At 48.6% G+C, this 24,050-nt stretch overlaps 1 protein-coding gene across 6 annotated transcripts in view; it reads left to right on the forward strand.

Moving 5' to 3' along the window:
* The window catches only part of LOC135245677 (prosaposin receptor GPR37-like), a 75,560-nt gene that overhangs the window by 46,021 nt on the left and 5,489 nt on the right, over positions 1–24,050 (forward strand). For 4 of the 6 annotated variants that reach the window (XR_010327332.1, XR_010327335.1, XR_010327333.1 and 1 more), the window contains one exon: positions 20,026–21,509. Coding sequence is in view for 1 of the 6 variants with exons in the window: in XM_064318903.1 (XP_064174973.1) it covers positions 23,067–24,050 (984 nt within the window). In the remaining 5 variants the exon portion in view is untranslated. Of the gene's footprint in view, positions 1–18,374; positions 19,540–20,025 lie in introns of those variants that run through there. The other 2 variants (XR_010327337.1, XM_064318903.1) reach the window with 2 other exon arrangements.

Raw genomic sequence — 24,050 nt, forward strand, 5'->3', positions numbered from 1 at the left:
AGTCTGCTCTTGTTTCCTGGCCTGGGCATAATGCGGACCTGCTGCTCCCCTGATTACGCAGAGCCGGTCCTGATGCTGCTGAGCTTTTGTCTTTGGGTGCTGGTGTGCCATTGCTAATTACCTAGCAACCTTGTAGACGTTGAGGAGAATGAGGTTAGAACACAATTCAGCTCAGTGCCCTGCTCTTAGCCTCCCCGCGCTCCTCACCGCTAATCCCTCAAACAGCTCCATTACTCCTGCGCCTCCAGCTGTTAGCGGCATGCTAGCGCGTGCCGTGCACAGGGGTCTGCACGGCGTCATCGAGAGCAAGGACTCCCGTCCAGGGCTCTCTGATTGGTTCACGTCTCTCGTTTGCGTAGAGCAGAATAGACCTGGTTCGTGCAGGCGTGTGAGGTCTGCCCTGGTTCGTGCTGTACGGGGGTGCAGTGGGGAGCAGCGTGTGAGGCTCGCTCTGCCTCCTGCTGTACGGGGGTGCAGTGGGGAGCACTGTTGCCTCACAGCAAGGTTGTGGAGTACAGAGCCAAATCAAGAAAAAAATAACAAAAAGGTCTTTGTCCCAAACATTATGGAGCTCACTGTATGTCAGTCCCCTGCTCACTGTCGGTTTCAGGTGTAGGACTTTGCTTTAAATGTCTGAATATATTTCCCACCGATGACAGGGTCAGTTTTAATAAGGACAATCCAAAAATTTTGTATATACTAGTATAGGTACCTATGACCATAACAAGATATGGAATACATACATATTTTTTCAAGGAAAACTTTTTTTTTTTTTTAAGGCCTCAAATATATTTTTTAGCATCTGTACTATGGAATTCACAGTCTTGACTTAGTTTTTCCACAATTTTAAATGAGTAATCACATGTTTTCAACAATTCCTATGGCTTCAATTACGTTTTAGGGCTCAACTTAGGGTTAGGGTTATGAAAACGATAAGTCTGAGGGTCGCGGCAAGTTTACGGCTTTGTTCAGCCGGTTAAAGAAAGGTTAGGACATTGGTTCTATTTTGATTTTGGACAATTCAAAAATTTTGTATATACTAGTATAGGTACCTATGACCATAACAAGATATGGAATACATACATATTTTTTCAGGGAAAACATTTTTTTTTAAGGCCTCAAATATATTTTTTAGCATTTGTACTATGGAATTCACAGTCTTGACTTAGTTTTTCCACAATTTTAAATGAGTAATCACATGTTTTCAACAGTTCCTGTGGCTTCAATTACGTTTTAGGGCTCAACTTAGGGTTAGGGTTATGAAAACGATAAGTCTGAGGGTCGAGGCAAGTTTACGGCTGTGTTCAGCAGGTGAAAGAAAGGTTAGGACATTGGTTATATTTTGATTTTGGACAATCCAAAAATTTTGTATATACCAGTATAGGTACCTATGACCATAACAAGATATGGAATACATACATATTTTTTCAGGGAAAACATTTTTTTTTTTTAAGGCCTCAAATATATTTTTTAGCATTTGTACTATGGAATTCACAGTCTTGACTTAGTTTTTCCACAATTTTAAATGAGTAATCACATGTTTTCAACAGTTCCTGTGGCTTCAATTACGTTTTAGGGCTCAACTTAGGGTTAGGGTTATGAAAACGATAAGTCTGAGGGTCGAGGCAAGTTACGGCTGTGTTCAGCAGGTTAAAGAAAGGTTAGGACATTGTTCTTTTTGATTTTGGACAATCCAAAATTTTGTATATACTAGTATAGGTACCTATGACCTAACAAGATATGGAATATATACATATTTTTCAGGGAAACATTTTTTTTAAGCCTCAATATATTTTTTAGCATTTGTACTATGGAATTCACAGTCTTGACTTAGTTTTTCCACAATTTTAAATGATAATCACTGTTTTCAACAGTTCCTTGGCTTCAATTACGTTTTAGGGCTCAACTTAGGGTTAGGGTTATGAAAACGATAAGTCTGAGGGTCGAGGCAAGTTTACGGCTGTGTTCAGCAGGTTAAAGAAAGGTTAGGACATTGGTCTTTTTGATTTTGGACAATCCAAAAATTTTGTATATACTAGTATAGGTCCTATGACCCTAACAAGATATGGAATATATACATATTTTTTCAGGGAAAACATTTTTTTTAAGGCCTCAAATATATTTTTTAGCATTGTACTATGGAATCACAGTCTTGACTTAGTTTTCCACAATTTTAAATGAGTAATCACTGTTTTCAACAGTTCCTATGGCTTCAATTACGTTTTAGGCTCAACTAGGTTAGGGTTATGAAACGATAAGTCTGAGGTCGCGGCAAGTTACGGCGTGTTCAGCAGGTTAAAGAAAGTTAGGACATTGGTTCTTTTTGATTTTGGACAATCCAAAAATTTGTATATACTAGTATAGGTCCTATGACCTAACAAGATATGGATATATACAATTTTTTCAGGAAAACATTTTTTTTTTAAGGCCTCAAATATTTTTTAGCATTGTACTATGAATTCACAGTCTTGACTTAGTTTTCCACAATTTTAAATGAGTATCACTGTTTTCAACAGTTCCTTGGCTTCAATTACGTTTTAGGGCTCAACTTAGGTTAGGGTTATGAAACGATAAGTCTGAGGTCGGGCAAGTTTACGGCTGTGTTCAGCAGTTAAGAAAGTTAGGACATTGGTTCTTTTTGATTTTGGACAATCAAAAATTTGTATATACTAGTATAGTCCTATGACCTAACAAGATATGGAATAATACATATTTTTTCAGGAAAACATTTTTTTTTTAAGGCCTCAAATAATTTTTTAGCATTGTACTATGGAATTCACAGTCTTGACTTAGTTTTTCCACAATTTTAAATGAGTAATCACTTGATTTCAAAAGTTCCTATGGCTTCAATTACGTTTTAGGGCTCAACTTAGGGTTAGGGTTATGAAAACAATAAGTCTGATGGTCGCGGCAAGTTTACTGCTGTGTTCAGCAGGTTAAGAAAGGTTAGGACATTGGTTCTTTTTGATTTTGGACAATCAAAAATTTTGTATACTAGTATAGGTACCTATGACCATAACAAGATATGGAATATATATATTTTTTCAGGAAAACATTATTATTTTTTAAGGCCTCAAATATATTTTTTAGCATCTGTACTATGGAATTCACAGTCTTGACTTAGTTTTTCCACAATTTTAAATGAGTAGTCACTTGTTTTCAAAAGTTCCTATGGCTTCAATTACGTTTTAGGGCTCAACTTAGGGTTAGGGTTATGAAAACGATAAGTCTGATGGTCGGGCAAGTTTACGCTGTGTTCAGCAGGTGAAAGAAAGGTTAGGACATTGGTTTTTTTTGATTTTGGACAATCAAAAATTTTGTATATACTAGTATAGGTACCTATGACCATAACAAGATATGGAATACATACATATTTTTTCAGGGAAAACATTTTTTTTTTAAGGCCTCAAATATATTTTTTAGCATCTGTACTATGGAATTCACAGTCTTGACTTAGTTTTTCCACAATTTTAAATGAGTAGTCACTTGTTTTCAAAAGTTCCTATGGCTTCAATTACGTTTTAGGGCTCAACTTAGGGTTAGGGTTATGAAAACGATAAGTCTGAGGGTCGCGGCAAGTTTACAGCTGTGTTCAGCAGGTTAAAGAAAGGTTAGGACATTGGTTCTTTTTTGATTTTGGACAATCCAAAAATTTTGTATATACTAGTATAGGTGCCTATGACCATAACAAGATATGGAATATATACATATTTTTTCAGGGAAAACATTTTTTTTTTTTTAAGCCCTCAAATATATTTTTTAGCATCTGTAATATGGAATTCACAGTCTTGACTTAGTTTTTCCACAATTTTAAATGAGTAATCACTTGTTTTCAAAAGTTCCTATGGCTTCAATTACCTTTTAGGGCTCAACTTAGGGTTAGGGTTATGAAAACGATAAGTCTGAGGGTCGAGGCAAGTTTACGGCTGTGTTCAGCAGGTTAAAGAAAGGTTAGGACATTGGTTCTTTTTTGATTTTGGACAATCCAAAAATTTTGTATATACTAGTATAGGTACCTATGACCATAACAAGATATGGAATACATACATATTTTTTCAGGGAAAACATTATTTTTTAGCATTTGTACTATGGAATTCACAGTCTTGACTTAGTTTTTCCACAATTTTAAATGAGTAATCACATGTTTTCAACAATTCCTATGGCTTCAATTACGTTTTAGGGCTCAACTTAGGGTTAGGGTTATGAAAACGATAAGTCTGAGGTTCGCGGCAAGTTTACGGCTGTGTTCAGCAGGTTAAAGAAAGGTTAGGACATTGGTTCTTTTTTGATTTTGGACAATCCAAAAATTTTGTATATACTAGTATAGGTACCTATGACCCTAACAAGATATGGAATATATACATATTTTTTCAGGGAAAACATTTTTTTTTAAGGCCTCAAATATATTTTTTAGCATTTGTACTATGGAATTCACAGTCTTGACTTAGTTTTTCCACAATTTTAAATGAGTAATCACATTGTTTTCAAAGTTCCTATGGCTTCAATTACCTTTTAGGGCTCAACTTAGGGTTAGGGTTATGAAAACGATAAGTCTGAGGGTCGCGGCAAGTTTACGGCTGTGTTCAGCAGGTTAAAGAAAGGTTAGGACATTGGTTCTTTTTTGATTTTGGACAATCCAAAAATTTTTATATACTAGTATAGGTACCTATGACCATAACAAGATATGGAATACATACATATTTTTTCAGGGAAAACATTTTTTTTTTTAAGCCCTCAAATATATTTTTTAGCATCTGTACTATGGAATTCACAGTCTTGACTTAGTTTTTCCACAATTTTAAATGAGTTATCACTTGTTTTCAACAGTTCCTATGGCTTCAATTACGTTTTAGGGCTCAACTTAGGGTTAGGGTTATGAAAACGATAAGTCTGATGGTCGAGGCAAGTTTACGGCTGTGTTCAGCAGGTTAAAGAAAGGTTAAGACATTGGTTCTGTTTTGATTTTGGACAATCCAAAAATTTTGTATATACTAGTGTGCACCCCAGGCCCCCGTGGGTCTGACAGAGTTAGGATGGACCTCTTGAGTTGTGTCAATATGCCGATTGCGCTCTGTTTGTGCGTCTCGTCTGCGTGTGTGTGTGTGCGTGTGCGTGTGCGTGCGTCTGCGTGTGTGTGTGCGTGCATGCGCGTGTGTGTGTGTTTATGAATGAAGCTCAAACTGACTCTGGAGCTGTACGTGACCCCCTCCCCCCCTCCCCACCCACCATGCCTCTTTCTGAGCTGCAGGATAACAGAGAGGGAGAGAGAGAGAGAGATGGAGGGAGGGAGAGAGAGAGAGAGAGATGGAGGGAGGGAGAGAGAGAGAGAGAGAGCGGGTTTATAATGGCTCCATAAAGACTGTAGTACTGTGGGCTCTGAACAGCTCCCGTTCTCAGTGACTGTGCTCTTAAATAATGCAGCGCATGTCTCCCCCCATCATCCCTCCCCTCTGTGTAGAAGCTGGGCCCTGCAGCCACAGCGCCTTCACGTCTGCTTTGGTGTCCGATTCAGAAAAATGTGCATTATCTTCTCTGCTGAATAACTGAGTGAGCTCTCATTCCCCTGAACCTGCACTGAGTGCGGAAATGGAGGAGGGGGGGGCCTGAACACCACTGTCTTAGCGTGAGGGAGGGGGAGGAGCCTGAACACCGCTGTCTGAGCGTGAGGGAGAGGAAGGAGCCTGAACACCACTGTCTTAGCGTGAGGGAGGGGGAGGAGCCTGAACAGCGCTGTCTGAGCGTGAGGGAGGGGAAGGAGCCTGAACACCGCTGTCTGAGTGTGAGGGAGGGGAAGGAGCCTGAACACCGCTGTCTGAGCGTGAGGGAGGGGAAGGAGCCTGAACACCGCTGTCTGAGTGTGAGGGAGGGGAAGGAGCCTGAACACCGCTGTCTGAGTGTGAGGGAGGGGAAGGAGCCTGAACACCGCTGTCTGAGCGTGAGGGAGGGGAGGAGCCTGAACACGCTGTCTGAGTGTGAGGGAGGGGAAGGAGCCTGAACACCGCTGTCTGAGTGTGAGGGAGGGGAAGGAGCCTGAACACCGCTGTCTGAGCGTGAGGGAGGGAAGGAGCCTGAACACCGCTGTCTGAGCGTGAGGGAGGGGAAGGAGCCTGAACACCGCTGTCTGAGTGTGAGGGAGGGGAAGGAGCCTGAACACCGCTGTCTGAGTGTGAGGGAGGGGAAGGAGCCTGAACACCGCTGTCTGAGTGTGAGGGAGGGGAAGGAGCCTGAACACCGCTGTCTGAGTGTGAAGGAGGGGGAGGCCGGGGGTGGCTGAACGCTGGCCGGGGGGGCCTTGTGGCGTTCTGCTCATTGTTGAGGCTCTCACCGCCTGTGTATTTTGGCGTGTTTCTAAAGACGTTTTTTAATGAGGCTGCAGTACACGTCTGAATGGAGACATGGTTTTATTTAAGAACACGGTGAAAGCACTCGGGGGGGGGGGGGGGGGCATTCAACGTGCCCCCCCCCCTCACTCTCCAGCCTCTAATGGGCTGGCGTATGGACTAGTCAGAGTACAGAAACGCAGAGCTGCGAATGGCTGTAATATTGTGTTGCTTTATTGTTTTTATTTTTTTATTTGGTTTACATGAAAGAGGTAATTTACCTGTTGAGACCAGAGTAAACATTTTGAAAGGCCAAAAAATCGATTACCAATTTTTTTTTTTTTTTTTTTCTTTGAAAAGAAAATTAGCCACCCAAGACATACAGAAACCAGAATCACTAGTGTTGTTTTGGCTTTTTTAAAACTCAAACAAAGAAAGCTCACGCATATATGTGCACATGCTGCATGCACCACACGCGCACACGCGCACACACGCGCACACACGCACGCACACACGCACACACGCGCACACGAGCACACGCACGCACACACGCGCACATGCACGCACGCACACGCGCACACGCACGCACACACGCGTGCAGACTGGAGCAGGGCCACTGGAAACTGATGACCCTAAAAAAGCGTTGTTACACTGTGTCTTTATCCTCAGCCAGGCTGTTTCATTGGGCTTAATGTATTGTGCAGTAGTCCTCTTCCCCTTTTGCTGAGCACCAGTCCCCCTACAAGCTCAGCTCAAACAGCATCGTCAAGCTGAAACCTGCTGTTAAAAACTGTTGCATTGTGCCCCGAAATCCATTTACTCAGCGACACGGCCCAAGAGGTTGAGTGGGGGGCGGGCACGGGTGTCAGACGCCTCAGAGAGCCCCGGGAGCTGCAGGAGAAGGGTTTCAGCAGCGAGAGGGACACGCCCCCTACGCATCAGAGCACAGCCTTCTATCTGTGAGGTCACAGATGTGTGATTGGAATGTTCTGAACCCAACATTCTGATGCTGATGTCACAATCACTAATGATAATACAAAGCAGTTGAGTTCTAGAACGCTGACTTTGAATTATTGAAAAAACCTTCCAAGAAAGCTACTCTTCATGAAGGTTTAGCTCACATATCAGGACTGCACGCCAGGGTCATGTGATCTCATGCTACTGTCTGCTCCTACCCTCGGTCTTATGTACTCCCATCAGCCTCGCTGATTTAGTAAATTACATTGAGCCCCCACTGGAGATTATATCTGTGCCCTGTGTCTGGTAAGCACACAGCACGTTTTTGAAAAAATGCACAGATGTGGTGTGAACACTCTCCCCTCCGCAGTGAGGGCCATTCCCCACTCCTCTTCACCCTGCGGCTCACCCTGCCGCTCACCCTGCCGCTCACCCGCAGGGCCGGTGGAAGTGTGTGCGTGGCCTGCCCTTCAGGGGGTGTGGCATCTGAACTTTGCAGAAATTGATTTGCACATAGCTGGGCCTAATGGGGGCTGCTGGGTGGCTCATCGGTTAAGGCACCACGCTGTGGCGCGCGGATTAGCCCCACGGTCGCGAATCGAACCCGGACCGCGTCAGTGCCCACCGTGGCCAGCCGCTCCACAGGGTGACACGCAGGGTACTGGAGGGCTCAGGCGGTCTGTGCTGGAGGGCCCAGGCGGTCTGTGCTGGAGGGCTCAGGCGGTCTGTGCTGGAGGGCCCAGGCGGTCTGTCTGGAGGCCAGGGTCTGCTGAGGCCAGGCGGTCTGTACTGGAGGGCCCAGGCGGTTCTGGGGCCCGTGGTCTTGTGGAGGCCCAGGGTCTGTGCTGAGGCCAGGCGGTCTGTGCTGGAGGGCCAGGTGGTCTGTGCTGGAGGGCCCAGGTGGTCTGTGCTGGAGGGCCCAGGGTCTGTACGAGGCCAGGCGTCTGTACTGGAGGAGGCGGTCGTGCTGAGGGCCAGGGTCTGTGCTGGAGGCTAGGCGTCTGAGTCAGGTCGTTTGGAGCGGCGGTCTGTGGTTTTTAGTTGTTCCAGTGACCTTCAGTGTGCACTTATTGTACGTCGCTTTGGATTAAAAATCTTCATAATATTGTATCATAGGAAATTCTGACTAAATGAATTGTAATTAACCCGCGTTATTCACATTTTTAGAATGAAGGCAATACTTAAACGTTCATCAGTTTATTAAAGAATTAAAATAATACTTGTGGGAAGAGTTTATTTTTTGGTTACTGATTATTTACAGATACAGACTTATGTCGCATTTTAAAAATTCATTCTGGTTGACGGTTGTTTGACGTTAATGAAAAGTGCATTGCTAATGCAGTTTAATGAACTTCACTCTTTATGTCATATCTATTTTAGATGTAATTAGAGGTAATGATGAAAATGCACGGGAGAAGCCATAAATTAGCAGCAAATCTTAGAATAAATTAGAAGATAGATTCTAATACAGACTCAGGGTCTTAGTCTGATTGGGTAAATATTTTTAAATCGTTGAGCTGCGCAGTCGAAAGACAGAGAAACAGACAGACAGCGGGACAGACTGCAGGACATGCTTCCTATTTTCTTGCTCAAAAACGGAAATAATTGCCTGACCCCCAGCATGTCTGTTTTTCCACTGTTGCAAAAATTAATTTACCCTCATTCAAAACTCCAGAAGACGCCCGTCTGCAGGTGGATATGAACCCTCCTGCTATTTCCTTCGGGAAAGCAGGTAAACAAACTAATAAGACAGGCAGATATTAAATATAGCTGTGTGTGTGCACACCAGCACGAATCACTGCACTTTACATCGCTGCTCGCCTGCTTGGGAAACAAGCTTTATTTATTGTCATGCCAATGGGGCTCAGTTTGAATGGAGGTGAACTGAATTGAGAGAGAAGGAGAGAGGAGGACGAATGGAGGTATTGTGCCTCAGACTGACAACAGTACAGTGGAAATGAGAGAGGGAGAGGGGGAGAGAGAGAGAGAGAGACTCTCCCTTTCTCTGTGGGCCCACAGATTCTAATCTGGCTCCTCCTTTTTGTCAAATTCAAATTCAAATGCAAATCAGCGTTTATCAGTCTCACCGCCTGGACCAACCCCCGGCGCTCGGACCCGTTCTGCTGAGCGCCTGTGAGCAGCAGCGAGCTCAGCGCAGACGCGTGTTTAACCCTAAACCTGCCGCTCTGCCTCAGCCCTGTGAGCAGCAGCGAGCTCAGCGCTCAGCCGCGTGTTTAACCCTAAACCTGCCGCTCTGCCTCAGCCCTGTGAGCAGCAGCGAGCTCAGCGCTCAGCCGCGTGTTTAACCCTAAACCTGCCGCTCTGCCTCAGCCCTGTGAGCAGCAGCGAGCTCAGCGCAGACGCGTGTTTAACCCTAAACCTGCCGCTCTGCCTCAGCCCTGTGAGCAGCAGCGAGCTCAGCGCTCAGCCGCGTGTTTAACCCTAAACCTGCCGCTCTGCCTCAGCCCTGTGAGCAGCAGCGAGCTCAGCGCAGACGCGTGTTTAACCCTAAACCTGCTGCTCTGCCTCAGCCCTGTGAGCAGCAGCGAGCTCAGCGCAGACGCGTGTTTAACCCTAAACCTGCTGCTCTGCCTCAGCCCTGTGAGCAGCAGCGAGCTCAGCGCCCGCCGCGTGTTTAACCCTAAACCTGCCGCTGCCTCAGCCCTGTGAGCAGGCAGCTGAGTGCTACCTCGCAGCCTGCAGCAGCAGCTCAGCGCTCAGCCGCGTGTTTAACCCTAAACCTGCCGCTCTGCCTCAGCCCTGTGAGCAGCAGCGAGCTCAGCGCCAGCCGCGTGTTTAACCCTAAACCTGCCGCTCTGCCTCAGCCCTGTGAGCAGCAGCGAGCTCAGCGCTCAGCCGCGTGTTTAACCCTAAACCTGCCGCTCTGCCTCAGCCCTGTGAGCAGCAGCGAGCTCAGCGCAGCCGCGTGTTTAACCCTAAACCTGCCGCTCTGCCTCAGCCCTGTGAGCAGCAGCGAGCTCAGCGCAGCCGCGTGTTTAACCCTAAACCTGCTGCTCTGCCTCAGCCCTGTGAGCAGCAGCGAGCTCAGCGCTCAGCCGCGTGTTTAACCCTAAACCTGCCGCTCTGCCTCAGCCCTGTGAGCAGCAGCGAGCTCAGCGCAGACGGTGTTTAACCCTAAACCTGCCCGCTCTGCCTCAGCCCTTGAGCAGCAGCGAGCTCAGCGCAGACGAGTGTTTAACCCTAAACCTGCCGCTCTGCCTCAGCCCTGTGAGCAGCAGCGAGCTCAGCGCAGACGCGTGTTTAACCCTAAACCTGCCGCTCTGCCTCAGCCCTGTGAGCAGCAGCGAGCTCAGCGCTCAGCCGCGTGTTTAACCCTAAACCTGCCGCTCTGCCTCAGCCCTGTGAGCAGCAGCGAGCTCAGCGCTCAGCCGCGTGTTTAACCCTAAACCTGCCGCTCTGCCTCAGCCCTGTGAGCAGCAGCGAGCTCAGCGCAGACGCGTGTTTAACCCTAAACCTGCCGCTCTGCCTCAGCCCTGTGAGCAGCAGCGAGCTCAGCGCTCAGCCGCGTGTTTAACCCTAAACCTGCCGCTCTGCCTCAGCCCTGTGAGCATGCTGAAGCGCTCGTAGAGAAGCAGTAAGGGACAGGTACATCTCCCGTGTGCCGTTTCTGTTCTGCTCTGCAGCAAACACAGCGCAGTTTAATACACAAGCGATGACTGAGCTACGGAGTTATTGCTATTAAAAGCAAGGAGAATCATTGGTCTCATAGGTTAAAGTATGCGTCACACTAATACGCAGTTAATAATAAAAATAGCTCAGTTTTATGGATTGAAACAAAGTTTTTGGATGTTTTATTTCCAAACCTCAACTGCAATCTTCAGCGATGCTGATAAATGAATCTGCATCAGGGTGCCTGTGCAGAGTGCCCTAACCCTAACCCTAACCCCCCCCTGTTTTTGGGTTGTGTTTGCAGGTGACTGTTTGTTTCAGGCATGTTTTTGGAGATGCATATTCATATCCTTCTGAGATTATAGCAATACGCACCCTGCCCTATGATATGCACTGTAATGCAGGATCTGTCAGTCAGTCACACTAGTGTAAAAACTGCATTATGTGCCCACACAGCTGCTGCCCGAGCCCTGCTGAAAGGGTGGGGTGGTCTGAGGTATGAGCTTCCAAATGGGACGCAAATGAAGCATGCTTTATAAAAGCACAAAATCTGCATACATTGCTTCTGGCGTTACTGTGCAAAATGACCACATACTCTGACAGTCTGAATTAGGCTCTTTGAATCTTAGGCAGTCTGCCCAGTGGTGAGTACATGTTGTCTGAAGTACAGTAGACATATAGACATATACAGGGCTGTAGCCCTTGTGAAAGATTGAAGGAGAGCAGTCTGATGCTGGTGTTACACACACACACACACACGCACGCACACACACACACACGCACGCACACACACACCAGGCATCGCTCCAAGCTTAGCAGAAGTGGGGCTATTAAAGTGAGAATGAGGTTTATGATGTTGTGACACGAGCAGCATCTGTGGAGCTGTGTGGGTAAAAAGCCTCTCTTCAGTGCAGAGTAATCCTCTCTGTAAAATGATTAATGCAGTGTTATCTCCCTTCATTTGTGTCTGCTCTCAAAGCTGTTTAAAGGAGCGGTGCCAGACGGTCGAGAGGCCAGGCGAATCTCTCTGCCTGAAGAAAAGATTATCTTTGCCCCGCTGGAGTTCATTCTCACTGGCCAAGACCACCACGCATCGAGGCCCTCTGATTTTATTACACTCTGTTTCATTCTCTCTCTCCCTCCCTCTGTCTCTCTCTCTCTCTCGGTCCCTCCCTCCCTCTCTCTCTCTGGCTCTCCTTCTCTCTCCCTCCCTCCCTTTCTCTTTCTCTCTCTTCCTCTCAGTTCCTAATTATGTTTTGATACTTGGGTGTCAATTATCTCTTGAGGTTCTATCTGATTGTATTATATCTGATTATATTTGATACTTCAGTGTAATTATTGTAGAGATTGTATCTGGTCCCACACGCTGCCGCCTGGTTCCTGAGCTGGCTGGAGGTGGACAGCCTCGGGTGCTCAGGATGAGAGCGATGTGTAGAGGGAGAGAGAGAGGAGAGGGGCTGATGTCTCAGGTTTTCTCAGACCCTCTCTGCTGTGTTTCTGTGCTGTTCCGGTCGGTCTCCTCTTCTCTCTTTCCTTCCCTGCATCCTCTGCTCTGAGCGGTGCTGGTGTGGAATGTGGAGCGCTGGTGTGATGCAGCGTTGCGTCAGCTTTATTTAAAGCGGTCACATGACAGCCATGCGGTCCGTTCTCCCGTTCTCACCTATTTTTACACTTCCTGAGCACCAGCTCCACAGCGCCATCTGCTGGAGCACGGCCACTGTAGCAAGACATGCACACACACACACACACACGCATGCACGCACGCACGCACGCACGCACACCCACACCATGTATACACACACACACATACACCGTATATACACGCACACACATACACACTCACTCACGCACATGTATACACGCGCACGCACACACCCACCCATACGCACAGCGAGGGGGCGGGGCTGGGTGGGGGGAGCTGGGGGGGCGGGGCGAGGGTGTGTGGCTGGGCAAGGGGGGCACCTTTTACATACTGGCTCCCAATATTCCAGACCCTCATTGGCATTCAGAGCGTGTGCTAACTCTCGCTTTTTTAAATCGATCAGGAATTGATTTGAAGTGAGTTTCTTGATGTGAATGTGAGACAGATTCCCTGATCCCATTGTGCTGTCTTAATGAGTCTGCTTGTGGACGGGTTCTGTGAGAAAACTCCGCCCCTGGGAAGGTGTCTTTGTGGGACGGTTCTAAAACTGGACCGGTCACATATCAAACAGCATCCTGCTCTCCAGAACCTGAGTCTGCTGTTTATTTATTCATCATCATAATCATATTAGTATCCTTTTATTTTATACTAGGAATCATAAGCAGTGTTTTCTTTAAAGTAATAGTAATCGTGTTGTTGTGTTTCTAAAGGGGACTCTGTGTTGGTAAGTACAGGAGGGGGGGGGTGGTCACACGCTGGCTGGGATATTTCTGAATCTGCGCTGGTTACCGAAGCCTCAGAATGTGCTTTGTGCTGTTTTTGGAGTTTGTGTGCTGAGCAGCACCGTCACACTGTTAATATGAGCAGGCCTACACAGCCGTGTGATTGGCCGTATAGATCCACTGTGTGAAAATTCATTATCTTCGAATTTGAAGGAAGCACTGCTTATTGAAGTCCCCCCCCCTCCCCAGGGGAATAAGCATTTTAACAGAGCCAGTGGCAAATGTGCTGCTTAATGTGCAATGCAGCGGTCTCCACGGAGACGCTGTGCTGCGGTGACATCCAGGCGCAGATGACAGGATAGAAATGATTTATTGTGGCGCTTCTTCTGATTTTGAGTTTACTTAAAGTTTATTTCTGGGCGACAGCCTTGACAAATATGCACCTCGTCTGAGTGTGGAGCTGTTCGGCTCTGAAGCAAAGAGTTCATTGTTCATTTAAAGCCCTGAACAGAGAGTTAGCCTCACCTGTCATGTTCCTACACTTCTGGTTCTATGAGCCTTCACAGGGTACTCATAACCTTATTGCTCTATGAATCTTCACTGGGTGCTCATAACCTTATTGCTCTACGAGCCTTCACTGGGTACTCATAACCTTATTGCTCTATGAATCTTCACTGGGTACTCATAACCTTATTGCTCTATGAGCCCTCACAGGGTACTCATAACCTTATGGATCTATGAACCTTCACAGGGTACTCATAACCGTATTGCTCTATGAGCCTCCACTGGGTACTCATAACCTTATTGCTCTATGAGCCTTCACTGGGTACTCATAACCTTATTGCTCTATGAGCCTTCACAGGGCACTCATAACCGTATTACTCTATGAGCCTTCACAGGGCACTCATAACCTTATGGATCTATGAGCCTTCACTGGGTACTCATAACCTTATGGATCTATGAGCCTTCACTGGGTACTCATAACCTTATGGATCTATGAGCCTTCACTGGGTACTCATAACCTTATGGATCTATGAGCCTTCATAGGGTGCTCATAAGCTATGAGGACTCTCTGACTCTCAGTCTCAAAACAGCACTGACAGTCACTGGGTAAGATTTAGTACTGCCACTTGTATCCAATATCAAAACGCAGTTGTAAGCTGTGACCTTTTTGTAATTACATGCCTTTTTGTTGCATGAATTTTGACCATGTTGTGCCATTGATCATAAGCTGTGCAATGCTGCCAGAAACTCTATTTGCATTCCAGCTTTTTTAAGATGTACTGCATGTGTTTCCTGGGGTCACAAAAAGATATTTGCAGTTTGTCAAGCAAGATTTAAAGGAAACTGACTGATTCCCCCATAGATTTCCAACTGCCACCAGCCATTACATGAGACATTGCCAGTATGAACCATTACCCAGAGTTCATTGCAGGCGATGACCCTTTGCCTCCCACACACTGAGTCGCTACAGCTTTTGAAGAGAAAAGCGTTTATCTGTGAAACAGTAGCCAAGTCTGTTCTCTTTTGGCTGATTTACGAAAGCTTGCGCTGTCTGACCGAATGTGCGTCCTGGGTCCTGTGCAGAGCAGGGTCAGCTGGCAGAACTCTGCTCTGACTCCAGACCCTGCTGGGCGGGAGAAGAGGTCCCAGCCCTGCAGATATACATCAGCCTGTTTCTGGTGGTGGTGCTGGATGCTGATCTAAGTGGGGCAGCTGTTAGCGGCTGGCTCTGTGTCACTGTGGTAGAGACGCTAGTGCCTCATAAGAGCAGTGGAGTGCAGGGCGTGGAGTGGGGCTTGGGGTTAGCACTGTCACACAGTCCTGTGGGTACAGAATGCTGCCAGACCAGTTAGGGCTGACAGTTGGGCGCAGTGTCAGTCTGGAGGTGGAGTTCCGGTCAGCAGGACCTTCCCTGTCTCTGTGTGAAACAGCGCCCTCTCTGGTCAGGTGTGGGCGCGGGGGGGGAGGGGGGAGGGTACTGCGTGCTCCAGAGAACGAGCACGCTCACTCGCGTCCTTCTGACAGGATGGAGGACGCCGCGGCATTTTGGGGACCCTCAGGCTGCCGTGGGGAATGGCGATTAAAACACAAAAGGACAGAAAAGAAAGCAGTGTTCCTCTGTGCTGAGGAAGGTCTTAATCCACCTGTGGCGTCACTGCTGTTTTTATCTGACTTTGAGCTGAAGTCACTTTGTTTGCAGAAAGGTTGACTTTGCTAATGCTGCAGCACAGCTGAAAATGAAGGAAGTCAGGGATGATTTCTTTACTCAGACTTTTTATTATGGAGCACTTTCTCACCTGTCTGCTTGTCATGTCCTTAATCCCTAACAGCTCAGCCTGCATACTAATATGCTTAGTGATGCCCTGATCCACGGTGACTTTGGGATTAACAATGCCGTGAATTCACATATACAGCCACTTATTTACTGAGATAATTCATATATAACTGCATATTTACTGAGATATTCTGATTTTCTGCCTCAGCGAATATGTAGCTGTATATATGAGTAATATCAGTAAATAATATAGGTGTGTGTATTTGGATAATCTGGGTAGCACAATTTGTGTTGCATTTAAATGCTGTTCACTTCTTCTCTTCTCTGCAGTGCTGAGAGGGCCTGGGATGTGTCTGATTGGATAGCCCTGCCTAGCGGCGTGTCACTGAGCTCAGATGTCTGATAGAGAGATACAGGGCCTGATACTGAAAATAGCTCTCATCTGCTGCGCCTCATACAAGATTGAGTTGATCTCCAATTTACAAACAGAGTGCCACTGAGCACATAATAGATATGAGGTTTAACACTGCTGTCTGATACCGAGATATGAGATGTCAGATAGTGTGAGAGTCTCAGAGTGTGTCTGTCTCCAGTGCATTGTGGGATTGTGTGTGTCTGTCCCCAATGCATTGTGGGTATCAATGTGTCTGGGGCATGGGCACAGTTTGGGCTGTGTGTATGGGGGGTAGGGGGGTGGCACAGGGCACTGTTTGGGCTGTGTGTATGGGGGGGTGGCACAGGGCACAGTTTGGGCTGTGTGTATGGGGGGTAGGTGGACGGCTGGCTGGGGGGGGGGGGGGTTTGGTTGGCACAGGGCACAGTTTGGGCTGTGTGTATGGGGGGTAGGGGGGTGGCACAGGGCACGTTTGGGCTGTGTGTATGGGGGGGGGTGGCACAGGGCACAGTTTGGGCTGTGTGTATGGGGGGTAGGGGGGGTGGCACAGGGCACTGTTTGGGCTGTGTGTATGGGGGGTAGGGGGGGTGGCACAGGGCACTGTTTGGGCTGTGTGTATGGGGGGTAGGGGGGTGGCACAGGGCACGTTTGGGCTGTGTGTATGGGGGGTGGCACAGGGCACTGTTTGGGCTGTGTGTATGGGGGGTAGGGGGGGTGGCACAGGGCACTGTTTGGGCTGTGTGTATGGGGGGTAGGGGGGTGGCACAGGCACACTGTTTCAGACTGATAGTAGCAGGGCATCTGCCCACTGCTATCCTACTGTTGCTACGTCCTACCCACACATCTGCCAATCAATTCCTCATGCTGGGAGAAAGAGAGAGAGAGGGATTAGAGAGTGAGAGCAGAATCAAGCAGAGTCTGAGAGGGTGTGAGGGAAGGACAGAGAAAGGATATTACTAAAGGAGGCTGTGTGTATGTGTGTGTGTGTATTTGAGCATATGTGTGTGTGTTTGTGTATGATGTGTGTGTGTGTGTGTTTGTGTGTGTGTGTGTGTGTGTTGGTATGATGTGTGTGTGTGTGTGTGTGTGTGTCTGACATCATCTCTGAGTTGCGTTCCCTGCTGCAGGCTGGTGTGTGAGACGCTGAGATGTTGCTGTAGATGAGCAGATAAAATGGGAATGGAGCGCTCAGTGTAAACATGTGATTATAGCGTATGAGCCTCATAAAGGAAAGAGCACATTCAGCAGCGCTACGCTACACTTATCAGCCCACATCTATATGTGATTGGATTGGAAATTATACATTCTCCGGGAAGGCCGATATGTATCTGTAAATAAATCCCTTAAGAAGTGTCGATTCTACCAAGGGCATACAATACACTTAACCAAGAGCATGCCGAGAACAAACCAAGAACATGCCAAGAACATGCCAAGAACATGCCAAGAACATGCTTGGGGGTTTACTTTCCTCACAGAAGCAGTCGAGGCTTATTTAACTCACAGGGTACTAAAGCGGTCTCAGTGACTGAACAGCAGACATGTTGGCTCCTGCAGGTAGGCGTGGTGCTCTTTCTTTCCACATGTAGCTTGCAGTTTATTTGGTTCTGGAAGCTTCCACCATCAGTATCAGCGCTGGCAGTGCTTTGTCGTGTCTGCTCTCAGCTGAAGCTTTGTGAATGTGCTGTAATCAGGCTGCAGATAGAGGCATCCTCTCAGTCTGAATGCAGTGTAATTAATTACGCCTCCCTGCCCTTGTTTTTATTCTGGAACCCACTGCTGGGCTGTGAGTGGAGCTTCTGTCCGTGAGCCCAGCAGGGACCCTTTCCTCCCCCCCCGCTCACGCTGCCCGACAGCGCCCTCTGCTGTCCATCCCCGGCGCTGCGGCGCCTCCACGCTGACAGTCGGACGGCGTTTCCCCGAGAGACGCCACACGCATCCCGCCAGTCGTTTTTCCAGCCAATCACCTCGGCTTAACGGCTCTCGTGCCTTAATTAGCTGCGCGTACACGCGGACGCGTTTCCCCAGAATGCACTGCGGGCTGGCGCGGGTCGCAGGGCGCGTACAGCTGTAACGTAACGCTCCGTTCTGTCTGCTGAATGAAACTTCGCCGGGGGGTGGGAGCCGCTCTTACGGGTGCAGGAGCGCGGGTCCATCGTAGGCCCCGGGGGCAAGGCTTCCGGATAGCGCTGCACATAGAGCAGCCCCAGATCAATCCAGACTCACAAATCTGCGCCTAATGGGCTTCAGGCTGAGCACCTCCAGGGGCGAGGCGCTGATTTAGGAGCCGCCCCGGCCGCCAGCCCCGCGCGGGTTTAGGGCGGGATTGGAGAGGTGGGATGGGCCCGGAGCCCCGCCCTCTCCCCGGCTCTGGCCCGGAGCCCCGCCGCCCGACCGGCGCTGTAAGAGCCCGTGACAGCGGGAGAACGGGACACAACACCGCTCTGAATCCCCACTGTGACGCTGCCAGTGAAGGAGGGAGCCGAGCGCGCGGGTCTGCGGAGTGGGGCTCGGAGCGCCGCCATTTTGTGCCGAGATGATTTTGGCGAGAGCGGCTGGACTGAGTGAACAGAGTGAAGAGGCGGGGGTGGTAGTTGTGGCCGTTTAGAATTTGGCCCTGAGTTTGTACTGTTATTGTCAGTGGTGTTGCTGTAGTGCTGTGTGCAGGGTTGACTCCTCCATCACTTATTCATGAGGTGGGCAGATGCAGCTCTTCAGCCATGCTGGGTGGGGAGGGGATGAAGCGGCGAGTGCCAGGAAATGTGCGATTTGGCGAAACCCATTTTATGCCTCTCTTTGGGGCGTGAGAACAACACAGAAGGGAAACAAAGACTTACAGCTGAAAATAAATCGATGTGGAGTTTACAAACAGGCTTTTGTCTTTTGAAATTTAGAAACAGGAAGGAGGGGAGGGCTGCGGAGAGTCGGCTGTGTGCAGCAGGCCCTGTGTCTCACACGGCCCAGCCTGACAATGCAGCAGAAACACTGCTTAGGCTGATCCCACAATCTGCCTCAGCTGTGGCTGGCTGTGAGTGAGGGTGCTGCTGTACTGATCCAGAGTCAGCCTCAGCTGTGGCTGGCTGTGAGTGAGGGTGCTGCTGTACTGATCCAGAGTCAGCCTCAGCTGTGGCTGGCTGTGAGTGAGGGTGCTGCTGTACTGATCCAGAGTCAGCCTCAGCTGTGGCTGGCTGTGAGTGAGGGTGCTGCTGTCCGTGGTGCTGAAGCTCTCACAGGTCCCCCTGGCCTCTGTGCTCCTCCAGCATTACGTTTGAAGGTCTTAGCTGGGAGGTTGCAGGGTTGAAGCCTGCTGGATACTGATCCTGTCCTTTGGAGAAGGTACTCATCTAGAATGTCTAATGAATGTTGCAGCAGTGTGCCCACCTCAGACCCCTGGGCTCTTGGGCTGATCCAGTCACTCACCGTCCCTCAGAGTGTCTCTGGCAGGCGAACCCAGCATGCAAGGGGAGGGGCCAGGCCACGCCCTGCCCGAGCCTCCTGTCCGTCACAGAGCTCTCGGGACCGCGGCACAGCCCGTTTTCCGTGATGCAGGCTGCAGGTGCCGCGTTACCACGGCAACGAAAATGTCACCTGCGTGTGCGGTGAGTAGAACGATTAAACGCATACATTACATAAGACCAGCTGGGAGTGTAACGGCAGCAAGCAGCCAGGCTCAGCTGAGCCACAGGGCGGGTTTGGATCACACTGATACTCAGGTTACATTAGAGAGAGACACTGTGTGGCCAAAAGTATCTGGACGCCCCTTGGTCTGGGGCTGTTTTGCATGGTTTGGGCTCAGCCCCTTAGTTCCAGTGAGGGTAAATCTTAAAGCTATAGCATACAATCACAAGATACATATAGAGATGGTTTTGTTGAGATCGGTGTGGAAGAGCTTGACTGGCCGACACAGAGCCCTGACCTCAACCCCATCCAACAACTTTGGCATCAGTCCACTGCACAGCTGTTGCTTTGGCGTTATAGTGCTGCTTTGAGATGAAGCAGGCATCTGCTGCATTATCAAACATGGTTTTAATAATGCAGCAGGTCTCCTCAGTGTCAGTGTTAATCGCTCTTTCCTCTCTCTGCAGTGCACTCACAGTTTCAGCGCAGACTTCTGGCAGCTGGAGAATCAATTCTGTGGCCGCAGGCCCGCCCGCAGCAGCCCCGCCCAGCAGGGGGCAGTGGAACCAAGGTCGCCAGCGGTAATCACAGGACCGAAGGCGTGGGCGGCGCAGAAAAGCACATCAGTTTCACTGTCAGGGCTCCTGGGGTGAGCGTGTCCGGAGCCGGGTATCGATCGGGGATAACGAGGCTGGGGAGAAGCACTGCATCGGTATTCAGCGCAGAGGCCCGCTAGCACCGTTAGCCGAATCTAAAGAGCCAGCCGTGGTGAGCAGTGACCAATCAGCATTCAGCGTGCGGAGGCCCAGGAAGCCGCATTAGAAGCCTGCCTGGAGTTTCAGCCCAAGTCATTCCCAGTGAGTCATTCCCAGTGAGTGCCAGCGAGCCTGAGTTCAGGCTGCCCTGCTGTACAGCCGCAGGTAGAGACTGAGCAGCTTTCCTGGGGAATTCTGGGGGATTCATTTGGAGCGCTCAGGCTGCCCTGGCAACCTCTCTTACACAAGTGCAACAGATTGCAATAAAACATAAGTGCATGTGGAATTTTTGTGAAATTAAATTTTAAATATTTAATGATACTTATATTTGCGCTGTGTTAATAATGATAAATACATAGCAGTAATCTGTGTATTTGCCTAACACATTGCAGTATGTTTCCCTAAGGGACCGTAGAAGAAGTTCTCAGCAAAACAAACCGATGGCAGTGCTGAAAGCAGTAGCTTCTGCTTTAAAATGATCATTTACTTCTAGCCCCTGCTTAAGATTAATTAAGATTAATTTTGAGAGCTCTGGTGGAAAACGAGGAATTGAATCAGGGGATGCAGAGGTCCGCTCTGGCATCAGAAAGTTCTGCAAGGGAACACTGATTGTCAATGCTGATTGGCTGGCAGCCCCAGGGGTGGTGGTGTGTGATTGGCTGTTGCACTTCCCAGGGAGGGAGGGGTTTCAGTCAGTGGGGTTGTCTGTTGGCATTCTGTATTAGAAGTGATTGTATGTGAACCATGAAAGCAGGAATCTCGCAGCATTACCCTTTACTGCCATCTAATGGTCAGTGTGTGTGTGTGTGTGTTTCCCACGGCACAGGGTAATGTGGTTGTGTGAAGGAATCACCTGTTGGATAATAGGCCATCTGTCAGTCCTCTGTGTTCGTCACTTCTCTCGGTGTTTGGAGACCATGCTTCATGTTTCTGTCCTTCCCGTGTTTCCACTGCACTTTCAGAAAGGGGCCGTGTGCCCTAGACAGCCTCGTGATTGGTTACGCAGTACCGTCTTAATCCAAGAGCATTCATAATAAACATCTTTTTTACTTCACAATGGACAGGAATGGTGTTTTATGACGGGATGGGGCGGGTGTCTGCTCTCTTTTAAGAAGCACTCAGTAAAATCAATCAAAGTGACGTGATTTATGTGAAAATCCACAGCTGGTGATTTGTGTGATAAATCAGGTCCTCCTGCGGCCGGGGAAGCTGATTTACTGTCACAGATTTCCCGTCTCTGCCGGTTAAAGCCAGATTTGCAGACAGCTAATATCTCACTGCGTGGCGTTGCTCTATTGTGAAGCTGCTGTGTGTCCGCGCGAGGCAGACGTTCTGCGCTAAATCGCCCATCACAGCGCTGGTAATTGAGTGCTTTGCTGACAGCGTTTTGTGTCTTGCGGGATTCATACGAGACCCACTCAAAGGCTGATGGGTAAACGGCCTTCTGTTCCGTCTGTAATTATTCCACATCTCGTCTTCTTCTGGCGTTCGTTCTCATTCTCCGCTGACCCATCCTCAGTTTTGAGCTTTAGCGTGTTTGGGGGAGTTATCAAGTACAGAATGACCGGCCTGATTTATTTGCTTGTTTCGGTCGGGTACTGACAGCGGGCCGCTCAGTCGGGTACTGACAGTGAGTCGCTCAGTCGGGTACTGACAGTGAGTCGCTCAGTCGGGTACTGACAGCGGGCCGCTCAGTCGGGTACTGACAGTGAGTCGCTCAGTCGGGTACTGACAGCGGGCCGCTCATGTACTGCAGGAGTCCTGCTAACCAGTCGAGTACTGACTGGTGGCGTCCCAGGTGCTGTGTGTCCTCACACACGTTCTGGCTAATGCATAAGTTGGCTGGTTTAAAGTGCTGAGACAGCTTTTTCTTGAGACATACGAACCATAAACGATGGTTTACCCTTCTTGCTTTTGTTATTCAATTTCTTGTCTCTGCTTCTGTCCATTTTTAAGTCATCTTTGCTTTCAGCCGTGTTTGGAGACTCATAAGGCCCCTTTTATTTGCTTGTTTCGGTCTGGTCACAGAAGTGTTAGTCGGGTATGAAGGGCGCAATCGGTACATACGTGATCGTAGCGACGACAGAGCCCAGTAGTACTGTACATGGTGCAGCTGGGTCTGTCAACATTCAATGATGTCCGTGGGCTGCCGCTGTGTTCGTTGTGATGGAGACAGACTCTTTCTGTGTTCCGATCGGGCTTAACCGCCTTGGGAAGCCATTTCCCTCTCCGTGCCTGAGGGGGGGCGCTCAGATCACGGGCTCCACTCCAGATGGAGCGCGCGGCACCTCCCTTGGTGTACCCCACCCGCGCCGTGATTCCTGACGAGATCCTGCACCGACCGAGGACGGCGAGCACAAGCCTCATTGTTCTGCTTCTGCTCGTAACGTCATGAAGTTTAAATTTTTACTTCGAGAAATTCGAAATGTGAGAAAATTCGGACAACCTACTTAAATCTTTTCCAAACAAGAACGCAGCATTTGGTAAGGATTTCAAATCATAAAGAGAGAACAAGATGGCAAGACCTAACCTGACCGCAATATCTTTATAGTTTTTGTTTTGAAATGTGCGCAATTTGCGCACAACCTTATTGTCAGGTTAATTTTCCTAAATTTGCGGTGGTTTCACCTGCACGTCAAGTATGGCTTGAGTTTTGAGTGCTTTCACTTGTTTTAGTGCTAGATGTGTTACGAATGTTTCTTTGGAGTACAATTCAGCCTTAAATCCAGACAGCACTCCACGTGGCTCGAACAATGAATGTGCTACTTCTGAGAATTGTATTGTGTTCACTGGGGAGTGAAGCTGTGTTGGGCATCGGGAATGACGCTGAAACCTTGACTTATGTCATTCGAAATAATGATAACAACCTCGCACAAATCAATGAGCGCAAAACCGGTCCAGAGAGCGGAGAAGCTGCGCGTCGGTGGTACCGAGCCTATAAGAGAATAAACGTCCATGTGGACTATGCGAGGGCACGCGGGACAGCTGCGCCATTCTGGCTAGCCATCCGAACTTTGGTGAACAGTATTAACGCAACCTCGCTTCGACTGAAAACGATGGAAACCCGTATAATGAGCCGTTTTGGTGACGAACAGGACGGCTCCTCAAACTGCATTGAATCGGAAACGGCGAATTCTCTTCCAGCGAGCCACCGGCGAGCATCTTGCAAGCGCAGGGAAGAAAAGTTGGATTCTGCTATGCCCGCTTCCTTGGTAACGCAAGGTGGTGGATACGATTCTTCAAAACCAAGTTCACTGAACATGCTTGGGCGACGTAACAGCAACCACAGACTCAAAAGATCAGCTGCACGCCGCCGGAAGAACACATTTAAGTATGAAAGAACAAAGCGGGAGACGAGTGAACCGCCGCACACCTTGTTTGGGCCGCCCCTGGCAACGGAGGAGGCGATGACCAGACCCCTGGCTTTCAACCAGTCTACGGATTTCCCTTTCGATGTCACAACACATTACGAATTATTCACGTTTCCAGATGAAGATCCATGGGAAACGACCACGAATATTATTCCTCTCAACACGCTGGAGAACGCGCACATACCAAAGAACCCATTTTATCCAATAACGCGTGAGTCCTATGGTGCGTATGCAGTCGCGTGCGTTTCTGTCGTTATTTTTACGGTGGGCGTGGTCGGGAACATAGCAACTATGTGCATCGTGTGTCACAATTACTACATGAGGAGCATCTCCAACTGGCTCATAGCCAACCTGGCCCTGTGGGAC

The sequence above is a fragment of the Anguilla rostrata genome, chromosome 19 (genome assembly GCF_018555375.3).
Source record: "Anguilla rostrata isolate EN2019 chromosome 19, ASM1855537v3, whole genome shotgun sequence".
Classification (NCBI taxonomy): Eukaryota; Metazoa; Chordata; class Actinopteri; order Anguilliformes; family Anguillidae; genus Anguilla; species Anguilla rostrata.